The following is a 26555-nucleotide window of genomic DNA, read 5'->3' as shown; positions in this document are numbered from 1 at the left end:
TACAGTGTGCTTGCGTTCCTGCCTTGCTCCTGTTTGAGACAAGTTCCCAGCCAGGAGGAATTTATGTACACACTGTGGGCATCTGTTGTCCACGTGGGGGTGGGCAGGGTGAGCAGGGCCTCAGCTCCACCGTTTTCTTTGTGGCAACGAACCGTGTGGGATGAGAAAGCCCACGAGTCCTAATTTTAGGAGGAGAAGGGGAGACTTTATTGGGCCATAGTTTTACCTCCTGGCATATGGCTGTGTCACCTCTGGAAGCTTTCTCCAGCCTCTAAAGAATGGTGTTTTATTTGGCTTCTGTTGTTCCCGCTTGCTGTTTTTTAAAAAAAACCTTGCTAATTAAGCACCTTGTCTTTAAAAAAAAAAAAAAAAAAAGCATCAGCAAGTGAGCACGGATGCTTTAAGATCCTTCTGGATTTGCTTTTTCTTTCTCAGGCTACAGACCCACAACCAAGGCAGCCTGACGGAGGAAACAGGCAAAGACCTCCTAATACTATTGAAATGGGTGGAATTATAAGCAGTTCTGCAACAGTAGTTAATATTTTACTGGGGAGCAGTGCCAGAGAGATGGGGGTGGGGTAGAGCTGTGTGTGAAATAGCTGTTCCACCTGCCTTTGGGGACCCGAAGAAGCCGTTCTCTGTGGAAATAAATTTAAGCAAGAGTCCTTACAAAGCTCATGGGGTTTTCTGCCACCGAGGGCCCAGTTTCCCAGGAACATCCTTACAGGGCTGGTTGTGTGGCAGGAAGGTCTAAGCAGTGGGTGTAGGCCTGACTAATAATGGGGGTTCTTGTTCCCTGGCTGAGTTTGACATCTTTCTTTCTCCCTCTGGATTTAAATGGCTTCTCAGCCCGAGAGGCACTGCCTGTGCCCTGGATTCAGAAGGTACACGCCTCCTTGGGAAGCCAAGGCGAGAGACAGCGGCTCTCTCTCTCTCTCTCTCTCTTTCTGCATCTGCCGGGAGAGCTGCCGCTGGTATTTTTCCACAGGCCTTTTCTGTGCTCTCAGGGCCTAGTTTTTCCCAGCCAGGCCCAGAGTCTGAGAGAGGGTTAATAGGCAGGAAGCTGAAGCCATCGCAGACTAATACGGAAGTCAGATTTTTGTTTAACTGACAGGTTTAGCAGGCCTCAGCGCTGGGGGAGGGGGCTGGGAGGGGAAGGGAAGTTTGTAGAGCTAGGCATGTGGCCTGCTAGGAGCGCCTTTGGCTTTTCTTAGGGTAAGGATGGGGAGGGGGGCCCCCTGGCATCCTGGCAGGGAGGCAGGAACCCATTTTGCTTTCCTCTGAGTTCTGGCTGGGGGTGGTGGGGTGACGACAGGTTCGATTCTGGGCTGGGGCAGGCAAGTGGCTGTCTGGTCTGCTTTGTCCAGGAGGCATTCTGATAATGACGATGCAAACTTGACCACTTGGTTCCCCTCCTCCCCTCTCAGCCCGAGTGCTCTGTCCTCTGGGAAGCCAGGGCTGCCCTGGAGTGACTTGGGGGGCTCGCCTGGCCCGTCCGGTTCGCCTCAGAGGCCTGGCTCCAGCTTCTTCTTTCTCTTGGCCCCTGGGCTGTTTTGCCGGGCCTCCCTGCTCTTTGGCTGTACTTCCCCGCCCCCCGCGGGTGGTGGGGAGCACATTCTGCTGGATTGTTCTAGAAAAGAGCCAGCCTTCCTCCCAGCGAGAGGGCCGTTTCCGTGGGGGCAGATGAGGGTGAGCCCTTGCAGCTCACCCCCAAAACTCTCTTGCCTGTGGCCTCTGGGCCTCAGGCTTTGCTGGAGCAGGTCAGGCTGGCTGCACTGGTTTGCTCGTGCCGCGAAATCTAGCCAGGGTGTGGGAGAAGGGCGACTGCGGGCCCCTGTCCTAAGTTTTTCTTGCTGCAAAAGGCCTAGCTTAGCCTGTCTTTTTCTATGCACAGGATGGCTCTTGCTCACCAGAGCCTCACAAAGATAATCGCTCAGGAAGTGTTTCAGCCAATCCGGGGCCGCCTTACACTCCGATTTGCCGGGGCAGCCAATCGGGGATGAGCTTTTATTAGGCGGCCAGATCATCAAGCCGAAGTGCCAAACCCTTTTTCTGTGAGAACTAGGAGCCTGTCCTCCATGTTTTATAAGTATTGACATTACACAGTGTTAACAATGCATCCACAGAGGTAAGCTCGACTTTTTAACCATCTTTTCTCCCCCTCCCTCTGAGACATCCGCATTGTGGGCGAGCAGTGTGATTTCTCTGTGGCTGGCTGTGCCACAGTCACCCCTACAGCACTTAGGTTAACTTGGAACTGTTTAGAGAGATTTTTTTTTTTTTTTTTTTTGCTTTCTTGGGTCACATGGCTAAGTAGCCATTAGCCAGAGCTCGGTTTTGCAAACTGGCAAGGGCCTGGCACACCTTTTCTTCCACCAGGACATGGTGTTTCTAGAAGAGTGTGAAGCTAGATCCTGGTATTGCCAAAAAAGCAGCTTTTTTTTTTTTTTTTCCTCCCCCCTCCTTCCTCTCTCTTTTTCTCTCCCTCTCTCTCTCTTTCTCTGAGCAGTTCCCCCCCCCCTCCCCCTTGCACTCTTGTCTTCTCTTGTGTCACATGCCTGCTGGGGGAAGAAAATGGAAGGTAAGCAAGCAGGCTCCCCTCCAAGGAGAGCTCATGGCAGACAGCAAAGCAGGCAAGTTCACCTCTCCAAAGAGGTGCTGGGAAGGCTGGACTCAGTTCTGACCAGAGAGGACGTGTGTTTGCAAAAGAACCAAGCCCTCAGCAGAGCAGTGCTAAGGACAGATCCTAGCTCCTGGGGCCTAGGTGGGTGGTGGTGACTCCCCATGGTCTTTTCTCTTCCTACAGGGTTTCTTCACTTGAAACTACATTGTTCAGCCTTTTTTCCTGACTTCTATTGATACAGAGTGTTCTTCTGCAAAGCCAGCCTGCAGCCAGCAAATGTTTCTGAAAGTGTTTTCTAGGCTTTGGAGGAAGTTTTTGGAGTAGGGATGGGGATGGGGGGTGGGGGGGGGAGTGTAGGAGGGGGGTGGGGGAGAGATGTTGGACAACATCCTGCAATAAATCTGAGGAGTCTTTTTTTGAATCCCTTAGTTTTCTCCTCTTGCATGGTTTTCAGTGGACTCATGTATCTTTTCTCCTTGTTTTCATTTTCCTTTACCTTTTTTTTTTTTTTACATTGTGTCATCCTCTGTCCTCCTGTGTGATAGAGTACAGAGGAAATAAAATCACGTCTGTGGCTCATGACAGCATTCCATATTCAGTGGTTGGGTTGTGTTGTTGTTGTGTGTGTGTTTTTAATAATCCCGTGTAACTGTTTAAAAAAATTTCCTTTTTGATCAAGTCCCAAATCTGCCAGCCTGTTCTCTCTTCTTAACTGTGGAAAAATGAGACGGTTGCTTGAACATTTGTTGGGTAAGTAAAGCAATCCATTTCTGTGACCATGTATAAAGAGTTTGGCGAACATTTGGGGTCTGTTTGTAACAGGGGGTCTTGGCTCCAGCCGTTGGGGGCTTTTTATGAGCAGGAACCCAAGGAGGGCTTTTTCATAGTGTCTTGATTTTAGGTGACTGTTTGAATCCACTGTTTTTCCTGATAACCTAGGGCTAGGATTGAAGATACTTCCTGTTTACCCTCAGGGGAAGAAACGTTCAGTTCATTGTGACTTGACTGGAGACCTTGAATTGGGATTGTTTGGATATTAGATAGAAAACTCTGGGTAGGTGATCTGCTTGTGAAATGTAAGGAAACTGCTTGGTCTTAAGAGTCACAGAGCCTTAAACATGGGGGTGGGGAGGAGCTGGGGGTGGTGGTGTGAGTCCTTATGTTTTAAGATACTTACATGTCTGTAAAAATCCCACCCACCACCAAACTTGGTCTTGATTCAGGACTCATACACAACAGACCCGGCCTTTTTCCAAGCCTGACCCACACATCTGTATGTGTACACTTACCTTTACTTCTGATTTATTTCTCACTTTTTACATTTCTCCTGATCTCTTAAGGCTGCAGCTAGAACTTCAGAGTGAAAAAAGTAGCTTCTTGTTTAGCATTTGCTTCAGCATTTCCCTAGAAGTTCACTGCATAAATTTCCAGCCTGGAGACCAATCCAGCAGGACTGTAAATGCTGGAAGTATATTCGGTTGCTGTGTTATGCCAACTTGATGGAGTCAATAATCTTTCTTCTTTTAAACTGGTGTCCAGCAACCCACCTTTGAGAACCAATTGGAAAAAGGGCTCATTTAATAATGAGGAATGTACCCAATTCTAAGCTGAGAAGTCTTTGCAAGACAGGCCAGCTTCTTAGAGTAAAAGGACAGGCCGTTAATGATGTAACATACTTCGAACTGAACTGCTTGCCTGCTACTACCCCACACAAGAAAGTTCAGAGGCTTAGCTTTGTTCCTTTGTTCTTATCTCCTGGCTGTAAATGGAAATTACATATTGAGGTTCTTGTGGCCTCCTTGAAAGCAATATCTAATCACAAGACTCCTGCTTTGGTGCTGTCAGTGTTTGCATAATGGTGCATTTGTTGGGCTGGAAGGAAACCTAAGGGCAAGGCATTTGTCCTCCAAAAGCTTGCATTAAAATGGCTCCCACAGGTTTGCAAAGCCAAGATCTCTTTTCCCATGTGCAGCCCCAGCAAGTTCTCAGCCCTGGAGCAAGCCAGCCACTTGCCTATGGTCCTGGGGGCACCACCAAACATGAGTCTGTAAAAGTTAATGGCTCTCAAGGTAGCATTGTTTTCCAGTTTCACTCGGGGAAAAAAAATAAATGTCTGCATTGCAGCAGGACTAGCTAGGGACAGCAGTGCAGGCTCATGGTGTAGCCCAATGGGGTTTCTCTCTCCAGCTTTTGAACCAATAGACTTGGAGAAAAGGTTACAGATTGACAATTGCAGTGGCTGGACCGAGAGCGGGCCTTCTGGAAATTTCTACCATCTTTGTTCCTTTTAGGAAAAGCACATCCGTGGAGCTGAAGCGTCTCCCTACGTTCCATGCCTAGGGCATCTCCCCTCCCCCCCCCTTTCTTTTTTACATCAAGGTAGATGGTCCTCTCTCTGCCACGTTTGTAAATTGCAGAGGGAGGAACAGAACATTGGGCTGTTTTCCTTTTTCCTTCTGCCTCTTCAGCCCCCAAAGAGGATGCACAGCTGCAAGGAACAAACACAGACACACTGGAGCTTTTGATTCCTCTCCTTTTTTTTTTTTTTTTTTCCTTGAAGCCCCTCCAGGATGGATTCACTTTCTGCTTTGGGAAATTAAGTGGCATTCCTGTGGGGCAGCAGGAGGAACTGCTTTTATTAGCGCCAGAAAATGGTCAGTGTTCCGGCTGTAACTAGGAATTAATTATATATAATCACTCAGTAAACTTTCTACAGAGTTTTTCTAATTGCTGCTCAGGAACGTGGTTTGCCTTCTGGAGCTGAGTCCAGTTACTTTTATAATTAACAGCTCAAAGATTTGAGTCAGAAAGAAACAATGGGGCCTCCTGGATTATAAATTAGGGATGAAAACAATAGCTTTTTTTTTTTTTTCTTTTCCTTTCTTTCTTTCTTGTTACCCTTTTCTTTTAAACAAAACATTCCCCCTTTTCTTTCCCCGGGAGAACAGTGGGGAAATGGCTTCAGGTCTTAAATGGGGGGGGGGGGAATGAGTCACCATTTCAAAAAGGGGAGGGGGTGACAGCAGCCCAGAAAACCCTGAAGGGAAAGGTAGGTTTTTCTTTTTTTCCAAAGTCCAGCCACTTCACATGTGTGATCTCTTTGTTTCTTTTGCCTCCTTTTCCCCCCTTCTCTCTCCTGGGCAGAGGCCACAAACATTTTTCAGCTGGGAAGCCCTAGGTCTGGCTTTGCCTCTGGTTTGACCCTGAAAAGAAAGATACGTGCAAAAGTGCCTTGGCCACCGCACAGCCGAGGAGGAGGAAGGGAATCTGTGTAGCAGTCCTGCTCTTGATCTCAAAGGCAGAAACAAGGAAGGATTCACCCTTGGCTTCAGGTTGCTAAGGCTATGGACGCCCTTCCCCCTCCACCCCACTCTGCTTACTGATAAACAAGCAGGCAGGAGCCATTTCAGCACTGCAGCAAGCTGGGCTGCCAGCCTGTCCCTCGTCATCAAGATTACCTACCTACCGGCCGGCCGGGAGCCAGACGCCCGTCCTTGCCCTGGTGCAGCCTTGGGCACTCTGCCCTCCTTTCTCTCCTGAAGCTCACAGTCACCTTGAAACTCTCCACCCGCAGCACCAGGAGAGTTCTGAGGCCATGCAGACCTGTAACAGTAAATTACATTATCCACTACGAGGCTCTTAGCTTGGCCTGTGAAAGCGGGTTTTGCCAGACCCATGGTTAATTTTGAGGGCTCTGTTGGGGGTGGACAAAAATCTAATTTGTGAGTATCCTGCGCCTTGGCTGAGGGTGACGTTTTCCTGTTGTTTCTTCTCTGCAGACTCGGATTATCTTTCCTTGAGGTTAACTGTCTTAGGACTGGCTGGGTGTTTGGTGGCCGTTTTCAGGCTTATTAAACAGCCTTTTTATTTGACTTTGGCCTCAGGCTGGGGTGCAGCCCTTCAGATGCCTGCTGCCCTGGAAGCACTTTTCATTTTCCCTAGCTACTCTTTGGTAGGGATGCAGAGCTGGTTTCTCATCTACTAGAAAGGGGGAATGGGCTTCTTCCCCACCCCCCCCCTCCCCGCCCAGCCTGCACCCTTTTAACAGTTTGGTTGTTTGCACAGACACCTGTCTGTCTGCACTTTATGCCACAGGGCTGCCTAATTCCTCACCTTCCACCCACCTAATTCGAGGGCAAGGGGGACTCATTTTAGAGCCTCACGTTGAAGGCTGAGGATCTGAAAGGGAAGGGTTTTCCTTAGGAACCTGTGACTTAACAAACTCCCCCTGTCACTGCAGATTTTTTTTTCCAGCTTCTAAACGTTGGGTTGTTGGTGTCCTTTGGTTGAGCTTTTCCTAGTTCTGATATTTAGGAAGGTGGCTTTGAAACTAGCAGGGCTGCTTAAGCAAGAGCTACAGCTATTGAACAAACTGCTACCATTTTAGCTTCAATACAGGAATGAGGCAGTGTTGCCAGACGCCATTTTAAGAATCCTGCATAAATAGCTTAGCTACCGATGACTCTGCCTGTTTTAGGTGAGTGCTTATATAAAGCTGCTAACCATTCCCTCCCCTCCCCCCAATTTTTAAAGAAATTAATTGCAGATTTAGGGCAGCATGGTGTTTTGATTTTAATGTTCACTATTTTGTTATCTAGAAGAGGAAAGATGTTTGTGTCTTGGGGATGAAATATTTCTTACAGCCTGGACCACTTTGGTATTTTGAATGAAAGTAAAAAGCTGAAGGAAAAGTCCTCTTGAATGATTGCATGATTCTTGAATTGCTGTGTGATCCTCAGCTGTAGACCCAGACTCTTGTGCATGCTGGTTATATATTCTAGCGGGGTTAGATATTCTTGGTTAACAGTCAAGTAGGGGCACTTGGGGAAAAGAAATATCTGGGCATTGTGTTTCCAGGCAGTTTTGTGTCCAAACTAGATGTTTTCTCTTTTCTCTCTCTCCTGGAAGTGTTGAGGGGATGGGATTCCTGGGAATTTACGGACCAGCCTTGAGTCTTCAGAATTAAAAATCAGAAGGCTTAAAACATCCTGGAGGTGCAATTCACGTGCAACTTTTAATTGCTCTTTTCCAGTGCATGCAGGTGAAGAAGTAAGCAGAGGTTTTCTTGCTCAGGCATTGGGGGAGAAATCTTTTCTTTTTTCTGGGACGGGATGGGATGGTCTTGGTTGTATGTGCAGGCGGGCGCCTGTTATTTCTTCTTTAATTTCCTGAAATGTATCAGTTTGTGAAATCCAGGGGCAAGTGACTTAGGGGAACCCGTGAGTGCAAGAGGTGACGGTGGTGGGAACATACAACGTGTACAACTAGTTGATGGTGTATTGTCCTGTTGGGGTGAGATTTTTTTAGCTAATTTTACCCTTTCCTTTAGCGGGCCCCAGCCTCCCCAGCTGACCTTAAAAAAAAAAAGAAAAAGTAATGTCAGTTTGAAACAAGGGCCGCTTGTTCCATTGTTTTGGATTTAAATAATTGGGGTTGCTGGAAGCTAGCAGATATGGAAGGAAAAATGCTGTGTATTTTCTAATAGACTTTAATGTGTTAATGAGGAGAGTTCAAAGTCTTTTCTTCAGACGCAGCTGCTTTTTCTTTTTAACAATTATTATTTGACTTTTTTTTCCCCCTCCAAATGGCTGAACAGTTCTTAACCTAAATTGACCAAGATCTGTGGGGCATTCAGACAGGTACAAATCTTTTCTCACCACCACTTTTGATGTAATATTCATAGTTTTTTTTTCCCCCCTAATAACATACTAGTACTTAACACTAAACCAGAAAAGAAAAAAAAAAAATGAGATCAGTGGTGTAGAAAAGAGGAAGTCCCTTTAGATGTGGCTATTCAAAATGACTAATTTTGCATTCTGGTCTTTGCTTTTGTAAATGAAGTTTAAAAAATTTTTTTTCCTCTAGATGCATAGACATTGCAATTTCCTTTAGTCAAATACAAGTTATTGTGTGTGTGTGTATGTATGCATGCATGTGCATGCATGGGTTCCCTTTGAAAGGGTGGCTTGCTGATCTGTGAAAAAGATGGTTTTCTGAAATTGTTGTCCTTCCAATCCTTGGCTAAATCCTGGTGGTGCTGTTGCTACAGTTAGGTGATTATGGTGCCCGCTTTGTAATACTTGGAAAGATAAAACAGCTTAACTTTCTTTTCCCTCTTTTCTGCTCCAGAATTATCTTAAACTCAGCAGCATATAGCCACCCCATCGCTAGTTTGCATTTTCTTAGCCTCTCAGCAGCTTTCCTGCCTGAAGTATTCAGCCTCCTCTAGGCTGTTAAAAGCCATATAATTGTTCTCTTGAATGCAGCCCAACTCCATGATCTATACACCTTTGAATGTTTTCCGCGCTGCAGAAATCCTTCAAGTGGGTTTGGGGGAGTCTGTAATGCATAATTGTTTCTTTTCACTACCAAACATTTTGGTTGGATCCCAGATTAGCGTTTTCTCCATCACTCAAAATATGGGATCGGTTTCAAGAAGTTTAGGGTTTCACATACTTCATGCTAGAGAGGGGAGCAGAATTCTAGTTGCTGGAAAGATCAGGGCTGCTGTTTGTTCTTTTGAAGCTGACCATCTCCCCCTCTTTGAAGGGGCCGCATGGGGCTTTCTGTTAAAATTTATTTCCAGTCACCCCAAGCAAAAAACCATCAGCGGTATCCATTTGGACAGTCTGGGTAAGTTGCAGGCAGGGTGTGTTTCTGAGTTGAGCTTGTTTGCCTCTTAAGTTGGAGTAAAAAGTATCAGTGCTAAAATCACCTGCCACAAATCACGGTTGGATGAGTGCATGTTAGTGACATGTTTAAATTTCAGAAGCAATGTCTTCTGATGAAAAGCATTTGTGACAACACGTCTGTTGTTTCTTTGGTGATTTGTGTCCCAGGCTTTCTCTACAAAAGGTAGTGTGGATGAAATTGTCAACGGGGTTCAATATTAGAGACCTAAATGTGTTAACATTCTGATTTGAAAGCACACTGCCTTTCTGTTTCTTCTCTCTGCCGGGACCAGTGAAGTTGGAGGCCTTTAAGTTCTTCTAACTTAATTCTCAGCTCTCATCTCTTCCTTTCTATCTAGTCCCATCAAATACGGAACTCTCCTAAATGCAGCTCCATCTGACCCTGAGATTCCAGGACTTTTGGGACTTACCTTTTGTCTCGTCACAGTCCCAGACCACGAAACACAGAAGGGACATTCTAATCCTTCCTGCCTTAAGCAGCGTCCCCTCTGTCCTGGTTTTTGAGTCTTCCAGGTGGAAGATTTCAGCCATCTCAGTTGGAGATGCACCCCATTTCTTCTTGTTGAACCACAGTCCGATGGAATTGCATCTAGAATAATTGCTCAGGTTCTTATCACTTCGTCATCAGCCTAATGCCTGGAAAGTTCCAGCACCTCAAACTGTTGGCACTTAGAAAAGCAGAACTTTTCCTGGCCTGGCCTGAGAGGTGTGTGTATGTCCGTGGGGAAGATAGGGAATGGCCTGTACCCTGTTCAGTGGGGAGTTCCAGCCGAGAGAGCGAAAGAAGATTCTGGTGGCTGGCCCACCAGCGGAGGGGCCTGCTTTCCCTGCTTCTTATCCCAACCCCCAACTCTCATCCTGTCTTTTAAATAATCCTTCCTCATTCCACTTTTGTGGTGGGGGTAATTAGTCACAGCTCAAAAGAGTGCTGAATGCTTTCTCTAAGCCATGCCTGCTACAGGGAGGAAAATATCCCAGGGGTTGGGAGTGTGGAGACCCCAGTCCTAATTCCTGGGCTAAGTGCTGTAGTTTGAATGTTTTGAGACCAGGCCTTTTGCTTCTAGCCTGGGCATATTTTTCTACTTTGTAGCTTTAACCTATATATTTTTTCATGTTCCTGCCTCGTCGGGAAATAGTAAGATTTCGCCAGGAGGTCTGGGAAGATACTCTTTGCCTTGCAGAATTCAGAGATCTGAACTCCAGGTACCCCGAAAACCACCTCCAACCTGAACCCAGTGTTAACAATGAGAAACTGATTTACTTGAAGGCTGGGGTTTCATTGGTCCATGGGGGTAGATGGTAATTGTGTGTCTTAAAAAAGCCTTTTGCATCTTCCAATAGCATGACAACTGGAATAGTAATTTGACTTCAAGAACAAGCTAGTGTTTAAGAACACTCCTATAGGACTCTTAACACTTTGTTTGATATCAAGGTGTGGGTTCCTTTCCCCCTACCCTTGGAAGATTGTCTGAAAAATGTGGGTTTGTTGTTAGAATTTCTAAATAACCGCCCCCATGGGGCAAGTTCTCAGTCTACCTAAACGTGAACGTAATTTGCTCTGTTTCAGCTTGGCTGAAGAGGAAATAAAAACAGAACAGGAGGTGGTGGAGGGCATGGATATCTCTACTCGCTCCAAAGGTAAGTAAAAATCTCGTATTATCTATCCAGAGCACAAGAGGAAATTGGAATTTCTTTTTCTTGTTGTTTCAGTGCAGTGAAGTGTGGCTTACGAGTCGAGGCTCTAACAGTCCTCCGTTTGGAGAGGTTGGCACCTTTGATGGATGAACCTCATTTATACAGAAATCTTTTGATTTGCTTTCCCTTGGTGTGTCTGTGTAGGTGTTCCGACCTGTCGGAAATTGTCCCGACAGTAAATTTTACATGTGAGTGTCATGACGGAGGGCGGCTGGCTAGCTCTCTGCAGGGTGACTTTCGGGAATCAATTTAAATAAAGCATGTTCTAGAAGCAACTGGAGTCTCCAGCCGCTGCTAGGTTTCTGATTTCAGTAACAGGCCTCTTTGGAATCGCAGAGGTGGAACGAAGGTGACCCACTTCCTTGGTAAACGTTGGTCTTGGTTAGAGATTAAAGGGAAATGTTAGATTAAAGGTGGAATGCTGGGGCCAGTGTTTGCGTGTAGGACAGAATTGTGCAAATCAGAGTAAACATGGTATGTGCTTCTATTCAGAATCCTGTGTTACAGCTCCTCAAGGATCTTCTAATTGAGTCATTGGTACTTTTTGATTGGTCTGTGTGAGATTTCACGAGGTTTCCCACAAGGAAGCAGTTATTCACATTTTGCCTTCAGGGTGCTTTTAGAAATGAGCGGCGGGAACATTTCTCACCTCTTTGGTTGATGAAAATGCTCATCTCCAAACTTAGTTGTTGTACCTCGGTGGTATTTTGTACCTCGGTGGTATTCTTTCAACAAGTCGCTGAGTACCTGTGCTGGGGTCTGGGGGGGAGGCGGAAGGACTAGACAGAGGGTGAGTACAGACTCGGCCAGGAAGACTCCAATACAGCCCAAGAGCTTTTTGAGGATTTTGATAAGACAGCGTGTCGCTGTGGGCAAAGACGAGGGTCAGAGGGTGGTGGCATGGCGGTGACCTGGGAAGCAGGGGCTGGCCGTTGTTGCTGCCTGACTTGCCTGATGGGGGCCTGGGCCTGGTTCAGAGAGGAGGGGAGGCCCCTCAGGTGGACAGGCCAAGCTGTCCGGGTGGGTGGTCGGTGCCTGGGGCGGGGGGGGGGGCCCCAGTCGGAGGGCTGCTCCCCTTCACCAGCCCCCCATCCCCACCCTCCTGCCCAGGCTGGGCCCGCAGCACCTCTGATGGTGAGGGGAGCCATAGGGGAGTCTGAAAAGAGGTGTTTGGAGACAGTTGCTGATGGGGAAGCCTGTCTCAGTCCCCCCACTTTGGGGTCAGAATTGAGCGTGGAGAAGGGAGCCCAGAGAACGAGAGCTGGGAGCCGGGCTTGCGGTCCTTGCTCTGCCGCTCACTTGGACATGTTCTGGCTCTGCCCCTGTTTTCTTATCTGTAAAATGGGCTGTCAGATGAGATTCTGAGATTCCTTCCACCTTGGGCTTACTCTTGTAAAAGTAATACTTGCTCTGGCATTTATGAAGGCTGTGCTTCTAGGGTCCAGGAGCCTTTTCTTACCTGGCAAGAGATGGGAGGTGGTGTTCCCATTTTGCCGTTGAGGGAACCGAGGCTCCGAGTGGTAATGTCTCCCAGGTAGAAAGTGTAGGATGGGCTCAAACTGAACTGAGGCTCGGACTCCAAGGAGGTGCTTCTTTCCTGAGCCCTCGGTGCCTGGAAGGCCCTGGAGCCCCGTTGTGGAGACTTCTCCAAAAGGGTCAGAGTCCGGGACCGTCAGCCAGAGCAGGAGGCCTGTTCAGCTCAGGCCCTTTTCTCTGCGTGTGGAGACTCCTCTTCTCTTCCCCTTGAGCGTGGAGACCCCGCTTCTTGTCTTCTTTCAGACCCCCAGGTGCTCCTAGCCCTTCACCTTCTGTGTCTGGGCCGTCCGAGGTGTGACCACTCTGGGGTCATCATAATCCCTTATCCGCCCCACCGCATCCTCTCCCGACAGCAGGCCGGGCGATCTTGGAAAAACACTCCATCAGGTACATCTCATCTTGCTGAGTCCTTCCACTGACCTTCCAGCGCCCTCAGGCTCCAGTCTGAAGTGACTGTGACCAACCTGCCTTGGCCTGACCCCTTCAACTTCCTTCACTTTTGTTTACCTTGTGACAGACACTCTGCGCACCTGACCCCACTTGAGCTCCCCAGCCTCCCTCCCCTCTGTCCTCTCCTGGGGGCCCTTTGCCGGGAACGCCGTCCTGGGTCCTGCTGCCTGGTTCTCGTCTCAGCTTCTTCTCAGACGTCAGCTCCTGAGGGAGGCCTTCAGTGGCCACCCTGTCCATAGGAGCCATTCCATCATTTTCTGTTATGTTTTTAAAAATAAACTTCTAATTTTAGAGCAGTTTTAGGTTTAGATTTCCAGGTAAGTTGTGCAGAGTGTTCCCATACCACCCCCCGACGCACACACACGTAGTTACACACACACACACACACACACACACATACACACACAGAGTTACAGTTCTTGCCCTGTCATTAACACCATACATTGGTCTGGTCCATTTGTCACAATTAATGAATCGGTGTGTTACTACCAACTAAAGTTGATGCTTTGTTCAGGTTTCCTTAGTTTTTCCACTAAGATCCCTTTTCTCTTCCAGCACCCCATCCAGGAGCCCACATGACATTTAGCTGTCGTGTCTCCTTAGAATCCTCTTGGCTGTGCCAGTTTGTTAGACTTTCCCTTGTTTTCGATGGCCTTCCTAGTTTGGAGGAAAACTGCTCAGGTGTTTTGTAGGATGACCCTCATTTGGGGTTTATCTGATGTTTTTCTCATGGTTGGATTGGAGTAGGCCAGAATTACGGGTTTTTGAGAGGAAGACCTTAAAGGGCCGTTTCCGTCACATCATATCAAGGGTATATATTATGAACATGATGTATCACTGGTGGTGTTGGCCTTGATCACTTGGCCAAGGGAGCGTTTGTCAGGTTTCTCCCCTTCCTCTTTGGAAGGAAGTCACGGTGCCCGGCCCACACTTATGAAGTGTGGGGAGCCATGCTCCAGCTTCTGAAGGCCAGAGTATCTACATAAATTATTTCATGTTGTTCTATATGGGAGATTTGTCTTGTTTCTCCCATTTATTTGTTCAACCGTTATATCAGCAAGGACTACTGTTTCATACTTTGGGTTTTGTATTACTTATTTTATTGCTCAAATGGTTCTAGCTTTGGCCACTGGGAGCGCTTTCAGTCGGCTCCTGTGTCCCTTTGACGTCATTGTCGGTTGATTGATTAATTGAACACTTTCTTAATTTCTGGCACTGCAGGATCTAGGCTCATCTTGTATATTTCCCGGAGGCCCCTGGTTGTTATTGGAGAATGGCCTTAGAGACCAAGATCTGGGCGCTGGATGTGCTCATTACTGCTGAGGTGTCTTTGCTTCTAGGTTCTGTCAGCTGACAGAGCAAAGAAACATATATATGTGTATAGGAACCCACATGTATACACGTCTATAAACATTTCTATCTGCATCTCTGTTAAATTGAGTTCATACACTTGTCTCCAGTTCTGATCCATTACCACATAGATCATTCTGGCCTTCTCCCCTTACTGATCTGTAATTTCTCACTCCCACAGTGAGAAAGCGTCTCCTACCATCTGCCATTCTTTACCGTTTTGTGGTATACTTAAAATCTTACATTCAGCGTTCGGCTTGGTGAACTTTAACACATGTATACACTTACGGGACCACGGCCCAGATCAAGTTAGTTGAACATTTGTGGCATTCTGAAAGGCTCTTGGTAACCTCTTGTCCATGACCTTGTACTTCTATTTATTTGTTTGTTGATGGTCTCTTCTGCTACAGTGTTAGGCTCCTTCTCTCTCCAGGCCCTACACCGCCATGGTCAACCTCTCCCTCCCATTTGAGAGGCAGGATGGCATGGAGGTTTAAGAAAACCTGGCTTGGGCTTCCCTGGTGGCGCAGTGGTTGGGGGTCCGCCTGCCGATGCAGGGGACACGGGTTCGTGCCCCGGTCCGGGAAGATCCCACATGCCGCGGAGCGGCTGGGCCCATGGGCCACGGCCGCTGAGCCTGCGCGTCCGGAGCCTGTGCTCCGCAACGGGAGAGGCCGCAACAGTGAGAGGCCCGCGTACCGGGGAAAAAAAAAAAAAGAAAAGAAAACCTGGCTTCTGGAGTCAGACTCCCTGGGTTTGCATTCTGCCTGCCCTCTGCCTAGCTGTATTTGTGGTGCAGTTTCCCCTTGTACATGGAGATGATAAAAATGGAGGATTATGGTTGAGATTAAACTTGCTCACGTGTGCAAAGAACCCAGAGCAGTGCTGGGACATGGCGAGTGCTCAGAAATGTTAGCCATGATTAGAATCAGTTGAGCAGGGATGAGCTTGTGTTGATAAGCCTATCAGGTGGAAACTGTACTCACCAAGTTCTGCTTCTTTCCCTGCTTCCAGCCTCCAGGAAGAGGGCATGGAGGTAGTTAATGAAGAATTGTATAATCCAAAATACATAAAGTTTATATAACTGAATATCAAAAAAACAAACCCCAATCAAAAAACAGGCCGAAGACCTGTATAGACATTTTTCCAAAGAAGACATACAGATGGCCAACAGGCACCTGAAAATAGGCTCAGCATCGCTAATCATCAGAGAAATGCAAATCAGAACAACAGTGAGATATCACCTCACACTTGTCCAAACGGCTATCATCAAAAAGTCTACAAATAATGAGTGTTGGTGAGGATGTGGAGAAAAGGGAACCCTTGTGCACTGTTGGTGGGAAGGTAAACTGGTGCAGCCACTACGGAAAACAGTATGGAGGTTCCTCAAAAAAAGTAAAAATAGAACTACCATGTTATAGCAGTTCCACTCCTGGTTGTATATATATGAAAAAAAGAAAAGTAATTTGAAAAGACACGTGCACCCCAATGTTTGTAGCAGCACTATTTACAATACCTAAGACATGGAAGCAACCCATGTCCATCAACAGATGAAGGGTTAAAGAAGATATATGTGTATACGTGAGCGTGCGTGCACACACACACAGTGGAATATTACTCAGCTATAAAAAAGAATGAAAATCTGCCATTTGCAGCACCATGGATGGACCTAGAGAATATTAGGCTTGGTGAGATAAGTCAAAGACAATTACTGCATGATACCACTTACATGTGGAGTCTAAAAAAATAAAACAACTGAATGTATATAGCAAAAGAAATAGGCTCACAGATATAGAAAACAAACTAGTGATTTTCAGTGGGGAGATGGAAGCAGGGAGGGGCGCAAGGTAGGGGTATGGGATTAAGAGATAAAAACTCCTATGGGTAAAATACAATAGATAAGCAATAGGGATATATTGTACAGCACAGGGAATTGCAGTCATTATTTTGTAATAACTTACTGGAGTATAATCTACAAAAACACTGAATCGCCATGCTATACACCTAAAACTAATATAATACTGCAAATCAGTAAAAAAAGAAATTGCGCAGGGCACCCCAGCAGGCAGGTTCGGGACCGGCATCCTATCCGCTGAGACGTTTGAAGAAATCCGGTCTGCAGCCTTTGGACTGATTTTCTCAGGGCCTTTGGAGCCCTTGTTCTGGTGGGGAATCGTGAGGGGGATGGCGTCACCTGGTTTCGAGGGAGACCTTCCTCTCTCCCCAGGGATTGTGTTGGATGTCTTTCTTTGTGTGGAGTTGAGTTCCTATCCTCCAGGGTCACCGTATGGCCAGGTGACTGGCTGCTTCTGTGTCCTGAGAACCTTTCTGATAGAAACACTCCGGTTAGGTGAGGAAATCGCATCCGCAAAGAAAGGCCTGGAGGTATGATACAGGGTGGGTTCTCAGAGCTGAGGTCAGCCTGGTCCAAATGTGACCAGTGAGCAAAAGCTGGAGTGAAGGCTTATTTCTCTTTCAGTCCTAATTATTCAAAATCCGCGTTGTGATGGTGAGGGCTCTGTGAACACAAACTTGTTTCTCTAGCCTGCTTTTCTTATGCTTTGGGACATTCAGTGCTTCAGCTCCCACCTGGTACCATCTGATCAGGGTTCTTTGGTTGTGAGCAATGGAATCCGGCTCTGGTTAATTGGAGCAGGAAGGGGATGGACGGGAAGGTGGTCGGTTGGCTCATGGGGTTGAGGGAATGGGTGGAGGCCCAGGGCTGCTCTGGGGAGCGGAGCTAGTATGCAGCCTCCTCGGGGTCAATAGGGCAAAGTCCCTAGGGAGAGTCCCTTACCTAGTGTCATGTTTCTGCCCTTTGGCTGGGGAAGGGCCGGTATCTAGACATCTGGACCCCCACAACGTTGCCCCTGCTGGGAAAGAGGTAATCCTCAAAAGAGGATGAGGTGACCAGCAGGCTTCTTGGGAAACTGGCAGCATCATTCCCTGCTTGTGGGTGGAGAAGAGCCCCCGAACTGTCCTATACTTGAGAAACTTAGGAACTCTGACAATAATGGGCGCAGAGTTCTTTAATTCTGTTCCTACACCTAGTTTGTGCGACCTTTCAGGTTCTCTAACTAAACTTCAATTGGTACACCCTCTTACACCTGACACATACTCACTTATTAACTGAGTAATTCCCAAGCCAGGCATTGCCATAACGCCAGCCTTGACATTTACCGGAGCTTTTTAGCTCTCGGGAGACAAAGCTCTCACGCTTTCAAGATGTCAGGTTGACATTTGTGTCTGGGGGTAATGATCTGCTTAAAGATGCTCAAGCAAAACGCGGAAATACCGTCTAGGTGCCAAGTGTGTTGGCCTCGCTGATGTTTTCTGAGTACTTACTAGGTGCCAGGTATTATATGCAAATTACTTCGATTCTCATAATAACGCTGTGTTACAGGGGTTTTTATTCCCATTGTATAGTTCCGGAAACTGAGGCTGAGAGAGATTAATGAAGTGGCAAAGTGGAGAACTGGGGTCAGGTTTTATTTCTGATTTTAAACCTTTGTACTTGGTCATGAGCTCTACCCCAAAGATCCTAGGTGAGATGTCTGCAGGGGCCCGCAGGTGGACCAGTGAGTGTAGCTGGCATCCAGGGATGTTGGGGCCTTTGGTGAGTTGGAGAGTATCTGTCCTAAAGGGGGAGGGTGCCTCCATTTGATGGCCGACGAGCTGGAGCAGGAATATGGCTCACTGGGGGGTCACCACCTGGGAGTTATTTTTTTGCCCCTGTAAAAACGCCTGGTTCAGCAACGTGATCCGTATAGCCCAGTTTCTGAAAGACCGTGCATGAACCCAACAAAACACATCTCTGGGCCACAAGTGGTGGAGGGTTGTGGGTTTGCTTTCTCTGCGTGAGATTGGACACAGCACTGTTCATTGCAGGATTTTGGCCACACGATGCAGGAGGTCAGAACAATCTCCTCCAAGGCCAGGGACTTAAAGTCGAAAAATGATGGACGCTGGGAGCTCACATCTCTGTACAAAGGCTCCCCTGTTTGGGCTGCTTGCATCTTGATCCTGCTGTGTGTGCATTTTGCAGTAATGATTGTGGTGTATGGATGCCAGGCTGCCAGAGCTGAAACCATTTTTAAAAATGTCTGTGTAATGTCACCCGCACAAGGGAACGAGCCACTTGGAAACCATGCACAGATGCAGCGGAAGCCCAGGATATTAAAATCTTGAACAGTATCATTCTTGCTGAGATTTGCCTGTGTATGGATATGTTTTCCGAGACAGGATGCTGGAGGATATACAATTACAGCAATTTGCTAACCAGCCCCAGACCTCAATTAGTACGGGATCCTCGTTCTCACTGTTGTATGTAAATTAAGACTGTTTCACCAAGGGATTGTTTATGAGGACGGCTATGAGATAGAGACCTTCTATCATTTTTCCCCCCCCCCAAGCAAACTGTTGAAGAAAATAAAACCGTAAACACTCTTAAATCACAGCGCGATACGGAAGTGCTGAGAATTTTTCTTTTCAAAAATGAGCATCAGTATTTTTAACTCTGTTTTGGCTCTTCTACATCTCCAGCCCAACAAGTGCCATCCATGTACTGTGCAATGGAAGGAATTGATTTGCGAGTTAGATAACTACCAGATTGTTCCTCTCCCAACAAGGTCTAAAATATCGCGGAACTCTGAGGATGTTGGATACGGCTTTCCAAATGAGAAAGCTACTTTCTCTTCGCCAGCCTAGCATCCGTGCGTCTGTTCACGGAATCCTGTCGGCACATCCCTGCAATTTATCTTTGTGGTTTACTTGTGGAAAACTTGCGTTTGCCCCAGTTTTGAAGCGTGACCCCACGTTACATGTTTATGTGACTACTGTTACTCCGGAAGACTGTGATCTACAATGGACCGTTTTCAACCATAGTTTCAAAAGAACCGCCTCTTCTTTTTCCTCCTCCAAATGCCTCTACGGTTAACTTTCTAGGTCTGAGGCCTTTTAGAGATCCTGGCACTTTTTTTTTTTTTTTGCCTGAAAGTTTCCAAGAGTAGTTATTTCATTTTGCTCCACTGATGGGGGCCCCTTTACTGTTGGCTTGAGGGGAGAGAGTTTGGCAAGGCCACATCTCACAGTGGAGGTGTGCGCAGTATTACATATTCCAGGCCCTCCCCGAGCTCCCGTCCCTCCCCCTCCACATTCCCTCCACCTGTTTCCAGTTTTCCTGGAGCCCAGAGATCCAGCATTTCAAAGTGAACAGTAACATGTTTGTTTTTTTAAAAATGTTGATCATCTTTATGTGTTTTAAAAAAATATTATTTGTTTATTCATTTATTTGGTTCCGCCAGGTCTTAGTTGCCGCACGTGGGCTCCTTAGTTGTGGCATGGGAAGTCTTAGTTGTGACATGTGGGATCTAGTTCCCTGACCAGGGATCGAACCCGTGCCTCCTGCATTGGGAGCACGGAGTTTTAACCACTATGCCACCAGGGAAGTCCCAACAATAACATGGTTTTTATTTTTAAAATTTTATTCGTTTATTTTTTTGGCCATGCCGTGCGGCCTGCAGGATCTTAGGGATAGAACCTGTGCCCTTGTGTGGGAGCGTGGAGTCCGAACCACTGGATCGCCGTGGAATTCCCAGTAACATGGTTTTTAATCCGTTCACAGAATCGTGCAGTGATCACCACGGTCAATTTTAGAACATTTAACAATCACTCCCCATTCATTGCCCCTTCACCCTGACAACCACTAGTCTACTCTCTCCCTCTCTGGATTTGCTTATCTTGAACATTTCACGTAAATGGGATCATTCAGTACGTGAACTTCTGTGTCTCACTTCTTTCACGTAGAATAATGTTTTTAAGGCTCATCCACGTTGTAGCACACATCACTTGATTCCTTTTTATGGATGAATAATGTTCCATCGGGTTATTCCATTGTCATACTTTGTTTTATCCATTCATCTGTTGATGGACATTTGAGTTGTTTCCTCTTCTTGGCTGTTATGGAGAACAGTGCTGTGAATGTTCGTGAATGAGTTTTTGTGTGGATGTATGTTCATTTCTCTTGGGTGTAGACCTAGGAGTGTGGTTGTGGAGTCATGGGGGTTAGCTCTATGTTTAACCTTTGGAGGAATGTACAGACATTTGTGTTTATTTTTATTTGTTTATTTTATTTTCTAATAGTTTTTTGGCCGTGCTGTGCAGCATGTGGGATCTTAGCTCCCCAACCAGGGATCGAACCCGTGGCCCCCTGCAGTGGAAGCGCAGTCTTAACCACTGGACCGCCCGGGAAGTCCCCTGTACAGACTGCTGTGAACATACTCAGGTCTCTTCCACATTTCCTCTCTTGACCTTGCGTCTTTCCTATTAGCAGTTCTGCTATTTCTGGCCCCTTCAAAGCCAAACTTCTTAAGAGGAGTGTCTGTACTCACATCTTGGTTTCCTCACCTCCTGCTTTGTCCTGCCAGCTCCACCCAGACCCTCCATGTTAACAGTTATCACTGGGCTTCCTGTAGACTCCAGTGGATGGTGTCAGTACTCCCGTGTCTTGATCTCACAGAGGCATTGGATTATTTTTCTTGCTGATCATTTTTCTCCTGGAAACTGTCGCTTCCAGTGTTTTTCCTTTGATTTCCCTGGCTCCTTCTCTTCTCCATTAAATGTGGGAGTTGCTGAAAGTACTCACCTTGCCCAGCACGTTCTTTTCCTGGGTGATCTTGCCCACAGCTGTGGCTTTATGACTCACAAATATTTTAATTCCAGCCTGGATTTCTCTGAGTCATGATGCAGAAGGCCAGCTGCCCACCTGACTGCCCTGCCTGTTGTTCATGGGCGTCTCAGACTCAACGTGTCCAAAACTGATTTCACTGTCCGCCTTCCCTCCTGCTCCCTACCCACCCCGACAGAGCACCTGCTTCTCCACTATGATCAATAAGCCAGGACTCTGCCAGTTGGCTAGGCCAGGGATGTGCGACTGATCCTGGATTCTTCTGTCCTTTGCCTTTTTGTGTCGTTTACTTAAAATAATATATCGTAAACATCACTCTTCTTCAGGTCATCACCAGTAAACTGCAGTAGTCTTTTTTTAAAAGTAAATTTATTTATTTAATTTATTTTTATTTTTGGCTGCGTTGGGTCTTTGTTGCTGCGCGCGGGCTTTCTCTAGTTGCGGCGAGCGGGGGCCACTCTTCGTTGTGGTGCGCGGGCTTCTCATTGAGGTGACTTCTCTTGTTGTGCCGTACAGGCTCTAGGCGCATGGGCTCCAGTAGTTGTGGCTTGCGGACTCTAGTGCCCAGGCTCAGTCGTTGTTGGCGCACAGGCTTAGTTGCTCTGCGGCATGTGGGATCTTCCCGGACCAGGGCTTGAACCCGTGTCCCCGGCATTAGCAGGTGGATTCTTAACCACTGTGCCACCAGGGAAGCCCCTGCAGTAGTCTTTTAATTGGTCTCTCATCTCTCTCCACCCCACCTCCTGATCTTTCTAAAAGGAATCTCTCTTCCGGCTACTACCTCCTACTTTAAACTCTTAGGGGCTTGCTTTTGGTTTTAGGATGAAGCTCAAAGTCCTAGAATTCTCATGTGCGGGCCTTGCCCGCCTTTCCAGCCTCCTGCCTCCAGGGCCCCCTTTCTCTCCACTCCAGCCACACTGATCTTCCAGGTCCTAAAAAGGAAGATCCTCCTCTCTCCTTTCTGTCCTAACCTCCTACCCCCCTGGATGCGAAGGCTACAAATGAGGGTGGGTCCTGCCTTTTGTTTTTGCACATCTCATTTTCCCCTGTACCTCTTTTACTACCACTGTGCCTCTTCTAGTTGGTGCACAATAAATACGTCTTTTGAATGAACGAGTGAATGATTTGACTTTATCTACCAGATGGACAGAACTTTTTAAAAAAATTAATTTTATTTTTGGCTGTGCTGTGTCTGTTGCTGCGCGCGGGCTTTCTGTACTTGCGGCGAGTGGGGGCTACTCTTTGTTGTGGTACGTGGGCTTCTCATTGTGGTGGCTTCTCTTGTTGCGGAGCATGGGCCCTAGGCGCGCGGGCTTCAGTAGTTGTGGCAGACGGGCTCAGTAGTTGTGGCTCGCGAGCTCTAGAGCGCAGGCTCAGTAGTTGTGGTGCGTGGGCTTAGTTGCTCTGTGGCATGTGGGATCTTCCTGGACCAGGGATCGAACCCGTGTCCCCTAACCACTGTGCCACCAGGGAAGTCCGGACAGAACTTTTCTCCTGGAGAAGGATGTAAAAGTAGCCTTTCACCCAGAGCGGATGGCTCTGTTTCCAGCATCATTGGTGCGTGGAAGTAATTACCCAAGCTCAAATGTCTGTTCTCTGAAACGATTGTTGGCTTGTCTGTCTCCCCACCCCCCCCACCCACCCAGGGACACAGTACTCTTTGAAATGGCCCCCTTCCCTCTGATTTCTTTCCTTCCCCTGGTATTAAGACCACTTTAAAAAAAAAATGAATTATTTGGCTGCGCCGGGTCTTAGTTGCGGCATGTGGGATCTTTAGTTTTGGCATGCAGGATCCAGTTCCCTGACCAGGGCTGGAACCTGGGCCCCCTGCATTGGGAGCGTGGAGTCGCAGCCACTGGACCACCGGGGACGTCCCTAAGACCATTTGTGATGGGCCCTTTTCCCAAACACAAGTGTGATTGTTTTGCTCGCCTGCTTTGCGTTGCCAGTGGCTTCTGAAGACGACCCCAGTCCTGAGCAGAGATTCAAGCCCCTGCTCCATCTGTCCTTTCTGGCAGAAGCTGCCCTCCTGTTCAGCCTGCCGGGCCCGAATGTTGGTCCTGTGATGTGCCAGGTTCCTTCCTGCTCCTCGGCGGGTCACACCTTTGTAGATCCTTCTAGGCTTCTCTCCCTGAGGACCTGCCTTCCCCCTGGCTTCTCCACATCCTTGGGGATCCAGGCTCCCCTCTTTCAGAGCCTTCATTTATACCTCCTACAGTGGAGTTCTTTAGCTTCCAAAGTTGAAATCGCCCCGGGGGAATTCCCTGGTGGTCCAGTGGTTAGGACTCTGTGCTTTCACTGCCGAGGGCTCGGGGTTCAATCCCTGGTTGGGGAACTAAGATCCTGCAAGCTGCGTGGCATTGCCAAACAAAACAAAACAGTAATCACCCGGAAAGTCCCTTAAATTGCCCAGGAAAGGACAGTAATCAGCTCTGCTCAGACATTCTCATGCATCCTAGAGGTCTGAGTATTTCCAAGCTAGGCTAAAGGTGGCAAGTCCACGTACACATTTCTAGACAGCAAATCATTACGCCTTGAAGATCCCTCCAGTAGGGGTGGGTGGAGGATTCTGAAGGGTGCTGCTTGCCTGCTAGGTGTCCTCCCTTGTCTGTTATATTTTGAGCTTCTATAGCTGTGCTTGTCTGATAAGGTAGCCACTAGCAGTGTGTGGCTCTTTTAATTTACAGTAATTAAAAAAAAAAAGTCTTCCTCAGTCGCACTAGCCACTTCTCAAGTGCCCAGAGGCTGCACAGATATTACACAGCACAGATACAGAATGCTGCCATCATTATAGAAAGTTCTTTTGGACAGTACTGCACTACAGCTTTCATATATTAATATGTCATGCTGGATGCAGTAGGTGGAAACACCTAGCCACGGATTGGCACAGCATAGAACATGCTCAAAGAATTACTGTATTGGTGTCTTAAGTTTCACTTGATTAGATTCTCCTGGGCCTGCTCTTTGAAAAGTTATGTAAAGAGAGAACACAGCTATCTTCCCATCTTCCCAAGTTGGCATTTCTTATCCAGGCCACACTGAACCTCCTTTCTGCCGGGCCCTTTGACATCTTGGCACATTGGCTGGGGGAAAATAACCCAGAATGTGCTGGGCAGCCCTCTCCCCAGCCTTCAAAACGTTCTGCTGTCGAATTCATTTCCCTGTGTGTCTCCTCGCCTAAACTGGTAAGGGGACCAGGTCTCTCTGACCTTTTTAACGTGAGGCAAGTGATTTGTAAGTAGCTGCTCAGTAAATGCTTTTTGAATAAAGACTCTCTCCCAAGAAATAGAAACTAATTAAGGGAAGAAAATGGTTTATTGGATTTTCCTTTCAAATGATAAAATCAGTGCATCTCCTGGCAACAAACTAAACAAAGTATACAAAAAAAGGCTAAAAATTCTCTGTCAGGTAACCTATGTTAACAGTTTGATATACTTTTCGCCTCTCTCTTAGAAAAATATAAACAAATGTATATACCATGTTGGGCTTGAACTGTCTAGATCTTGGCCATTCTAGCAAAGTATCCTTTATCTGTTATCCCTCTGTTTACCCTCGTGCCCTTCTATGCTTTACTCTGCCTTGAAGGGATTTTCAAGGTTTAATTATCTTGACAGTTAAGAATGATGGAAACCTTGGCAAATGGGGAATTTCATGTTCCACCCTAAGGGTAGGGGAAACAGCCTGGAGGATGTACTATGTGGAAATGGGGACCTTGTGTGCCTGGATCTTGATTTTTTTTTGTTTGTTTGTTTGTTTTTTGTTTAAGAGAAGCTAGTAATCTGGATTTCCAGATGCAGTTTCTCCTAATTTTAAAATATTAACAACTAACTTAAATTTAATTAATTAATTAATTAATAATTATTATTATTTTTGCGGTACGCGGGCCTCTCGCTGTTGTGGCCTTTCCCGTTGCAGAGCACAGGCTCCGGATGCGCAGGCTCAGTGGCCCTGGCTCACAGGCCTAGCCGCTCCGCGGCATTTGGGATCTTCCCGAACCGGGGCACGAACCCATGTCCCCTGCATTGGCAGGCGGACTCTCAACCACTGCACCACCAGGGAAGCCCTATTATTATTTTTAAATAAATTTATTTATTTTTATTTTTAGCTGTGTTGGGTCTTCGTTGCTGCGCGCGGGCTTTCTCTGGTTGCGGCGAGCAGGGGCTACTCTTCGTTGTGGTGCGCAGGCTTCTCATTGCAGTGGCCTCTCTTGCTGCGGAGCACGGGCTCTAGGTGCACAGGCTTCAGTAGTTGTGGCATGTGGGCTCAGTAGTTGTGGCTCATGGGCTCAGCAGTTGTGGCTCATGGGCTCTAGAGTGCAGGCTCAGTAGTTGTGGCGCACGGGCCCAGTTGCTCCGTGGCATGTGGGATCCTCCCGGACCAAGGATCGAACCCGTGTCCCCTGCATTGGCAGGCGGATTCTTAACCACTGCGCCACCAGGGAAGCCCTAACTTAAATTTTAAAAGAATTACCCAGCTGTGGGTGGACTGGATTCAGTCTGGGGTCCTTCAGTGGGCCACCTCCGGCCCAGGCCATTGCTGTCAGTTTCCCTAGATGATTTCCGGACACTTGCTTCCCTTCTAGATCACTGGTTCATCTCATTGGCTGTTACCCGGGCCCTCTTCCTAATAAGGCTGACCTGGTTTTGTCTTTCACCTCCTTAACCAGCCTCTAGTAACTCCGCAACACCATACAGGAATGTGGGGACCGTCTTTCAAACCAGGCTGCTATTTCTTGGGTTGGGACCAGATATACTAGTAGTTGCTGAGAGTTGCTTGACAGATATCTTTCAGTTCTAGACTCTCAAGCCTGGTGAGATGCTTCCCTCTGAGAAGCCTGAGGGAACAAGGGTGGAGACAGGAAAGAGCAGATTTAATTTCTCTCCACGCTCGCCTTTTGAGTGGGACGGGGGGAAGATGAACTTGAAAAGCCATTTTTTACTTTCCCATTTTGAGGCTGAACCCATATTGCTGGCTTCACATGGATAAGTACCTGCGTGATGGGCCTCTTGCTTTATTCCTGCCGCGGCTGCACTGGACAATCCAGGCAAGCATTAAGGGAGGTGTGGAAAAGAGAACCCCAGCCTTAAAAGGGTCTGATAAGAAAAAGGGCAAAGATGTGGATTTCCCCGGTGGCGCAGTGGGTAAGACTCTGCGCTCCCAATGCAGGAGGCCTGGGTTTCGATTCCTGGTCAGGGAACGAGATCCCACATGCATGCTGCAACTAAGAGTTTGCATGCCACAACTGAGGAGCCTGCCTGCTGCAGCTAAGACCCAGCGCAACCAAATAATAAATAAATAAATAAAGTTATGTTGCTAAAGAATTAAAAAAAAAAAAACCCAAAACTTAAAAAAAAAAAGAAAAAGGCAAAGAATCTGGACTAAAAGATTTGGTTAAATGGTCATCACAGTAGGGGGTCTCCCAGTGGGGAGAGTGTTTTCCCTGGAGAAAGTCATTCCTCGCTTCTAACGCTAAATCATTATGCAACAATAGCTCTCCCCAAGAAGACTGGGGAAGAGAGTTAGG

General features: G+C 47.3%; 1 protein-coding gene across 10 annotated transcripts in view; it reads left to right on the top strand.

The window, feature by feature from the left end:
* Nucleotides 1-2114: 2114 nt before the first annotated feature.
* Nucleotides 2115-26555, top strand: part of ZMYND8 (zinc finger MYND-type containing 8) — a 126307-nt gene continuing 101866 nt past the window's right edge. For 9 of the 10 annotated variants that reach the window (XM_065892451.1, XM_065892458.1, XM_065892456.1 and 6 more), the window contains exons 1-2: nucleotides 2115-2128; nucleotides 10883-10953. In XM_065892451.1, coding sequence (XP_065748523.1) covers nucleotides 2115-2128; nucleotides 10883-10953 — 85 coding nt within the window. Of the gene's footprint in view, nucleotides 2129-8917; nucleotides 8947-10882; nucleotides 10954-26555 lie in introns of those variants that run through there. The other variant, XM_065892452.1, reaches the window with a different exon arrangement.

The sequence above is a fragment of the Phocoena phocoena genome, chromosome 15 (assembly GCF_963924675.1).
Source record: "Phocoena phocoena chromosome 15, mPhoPho1.1, whole genome shotgun sequence".
In the NCBI taxonomy this organism is placed as follows: domain Eukaryota; kingdom Metazoa; phylum Chordata; class Mammalia; order Artiodactyla; family Phocoenidae; genus Phocoena; species Phocoena phocoena.
The sequence above is the reverse complement of the archived record's forward strand: the minus strand, read 5'-3'. Positions and strand labels throughout refer to the sequence as shown.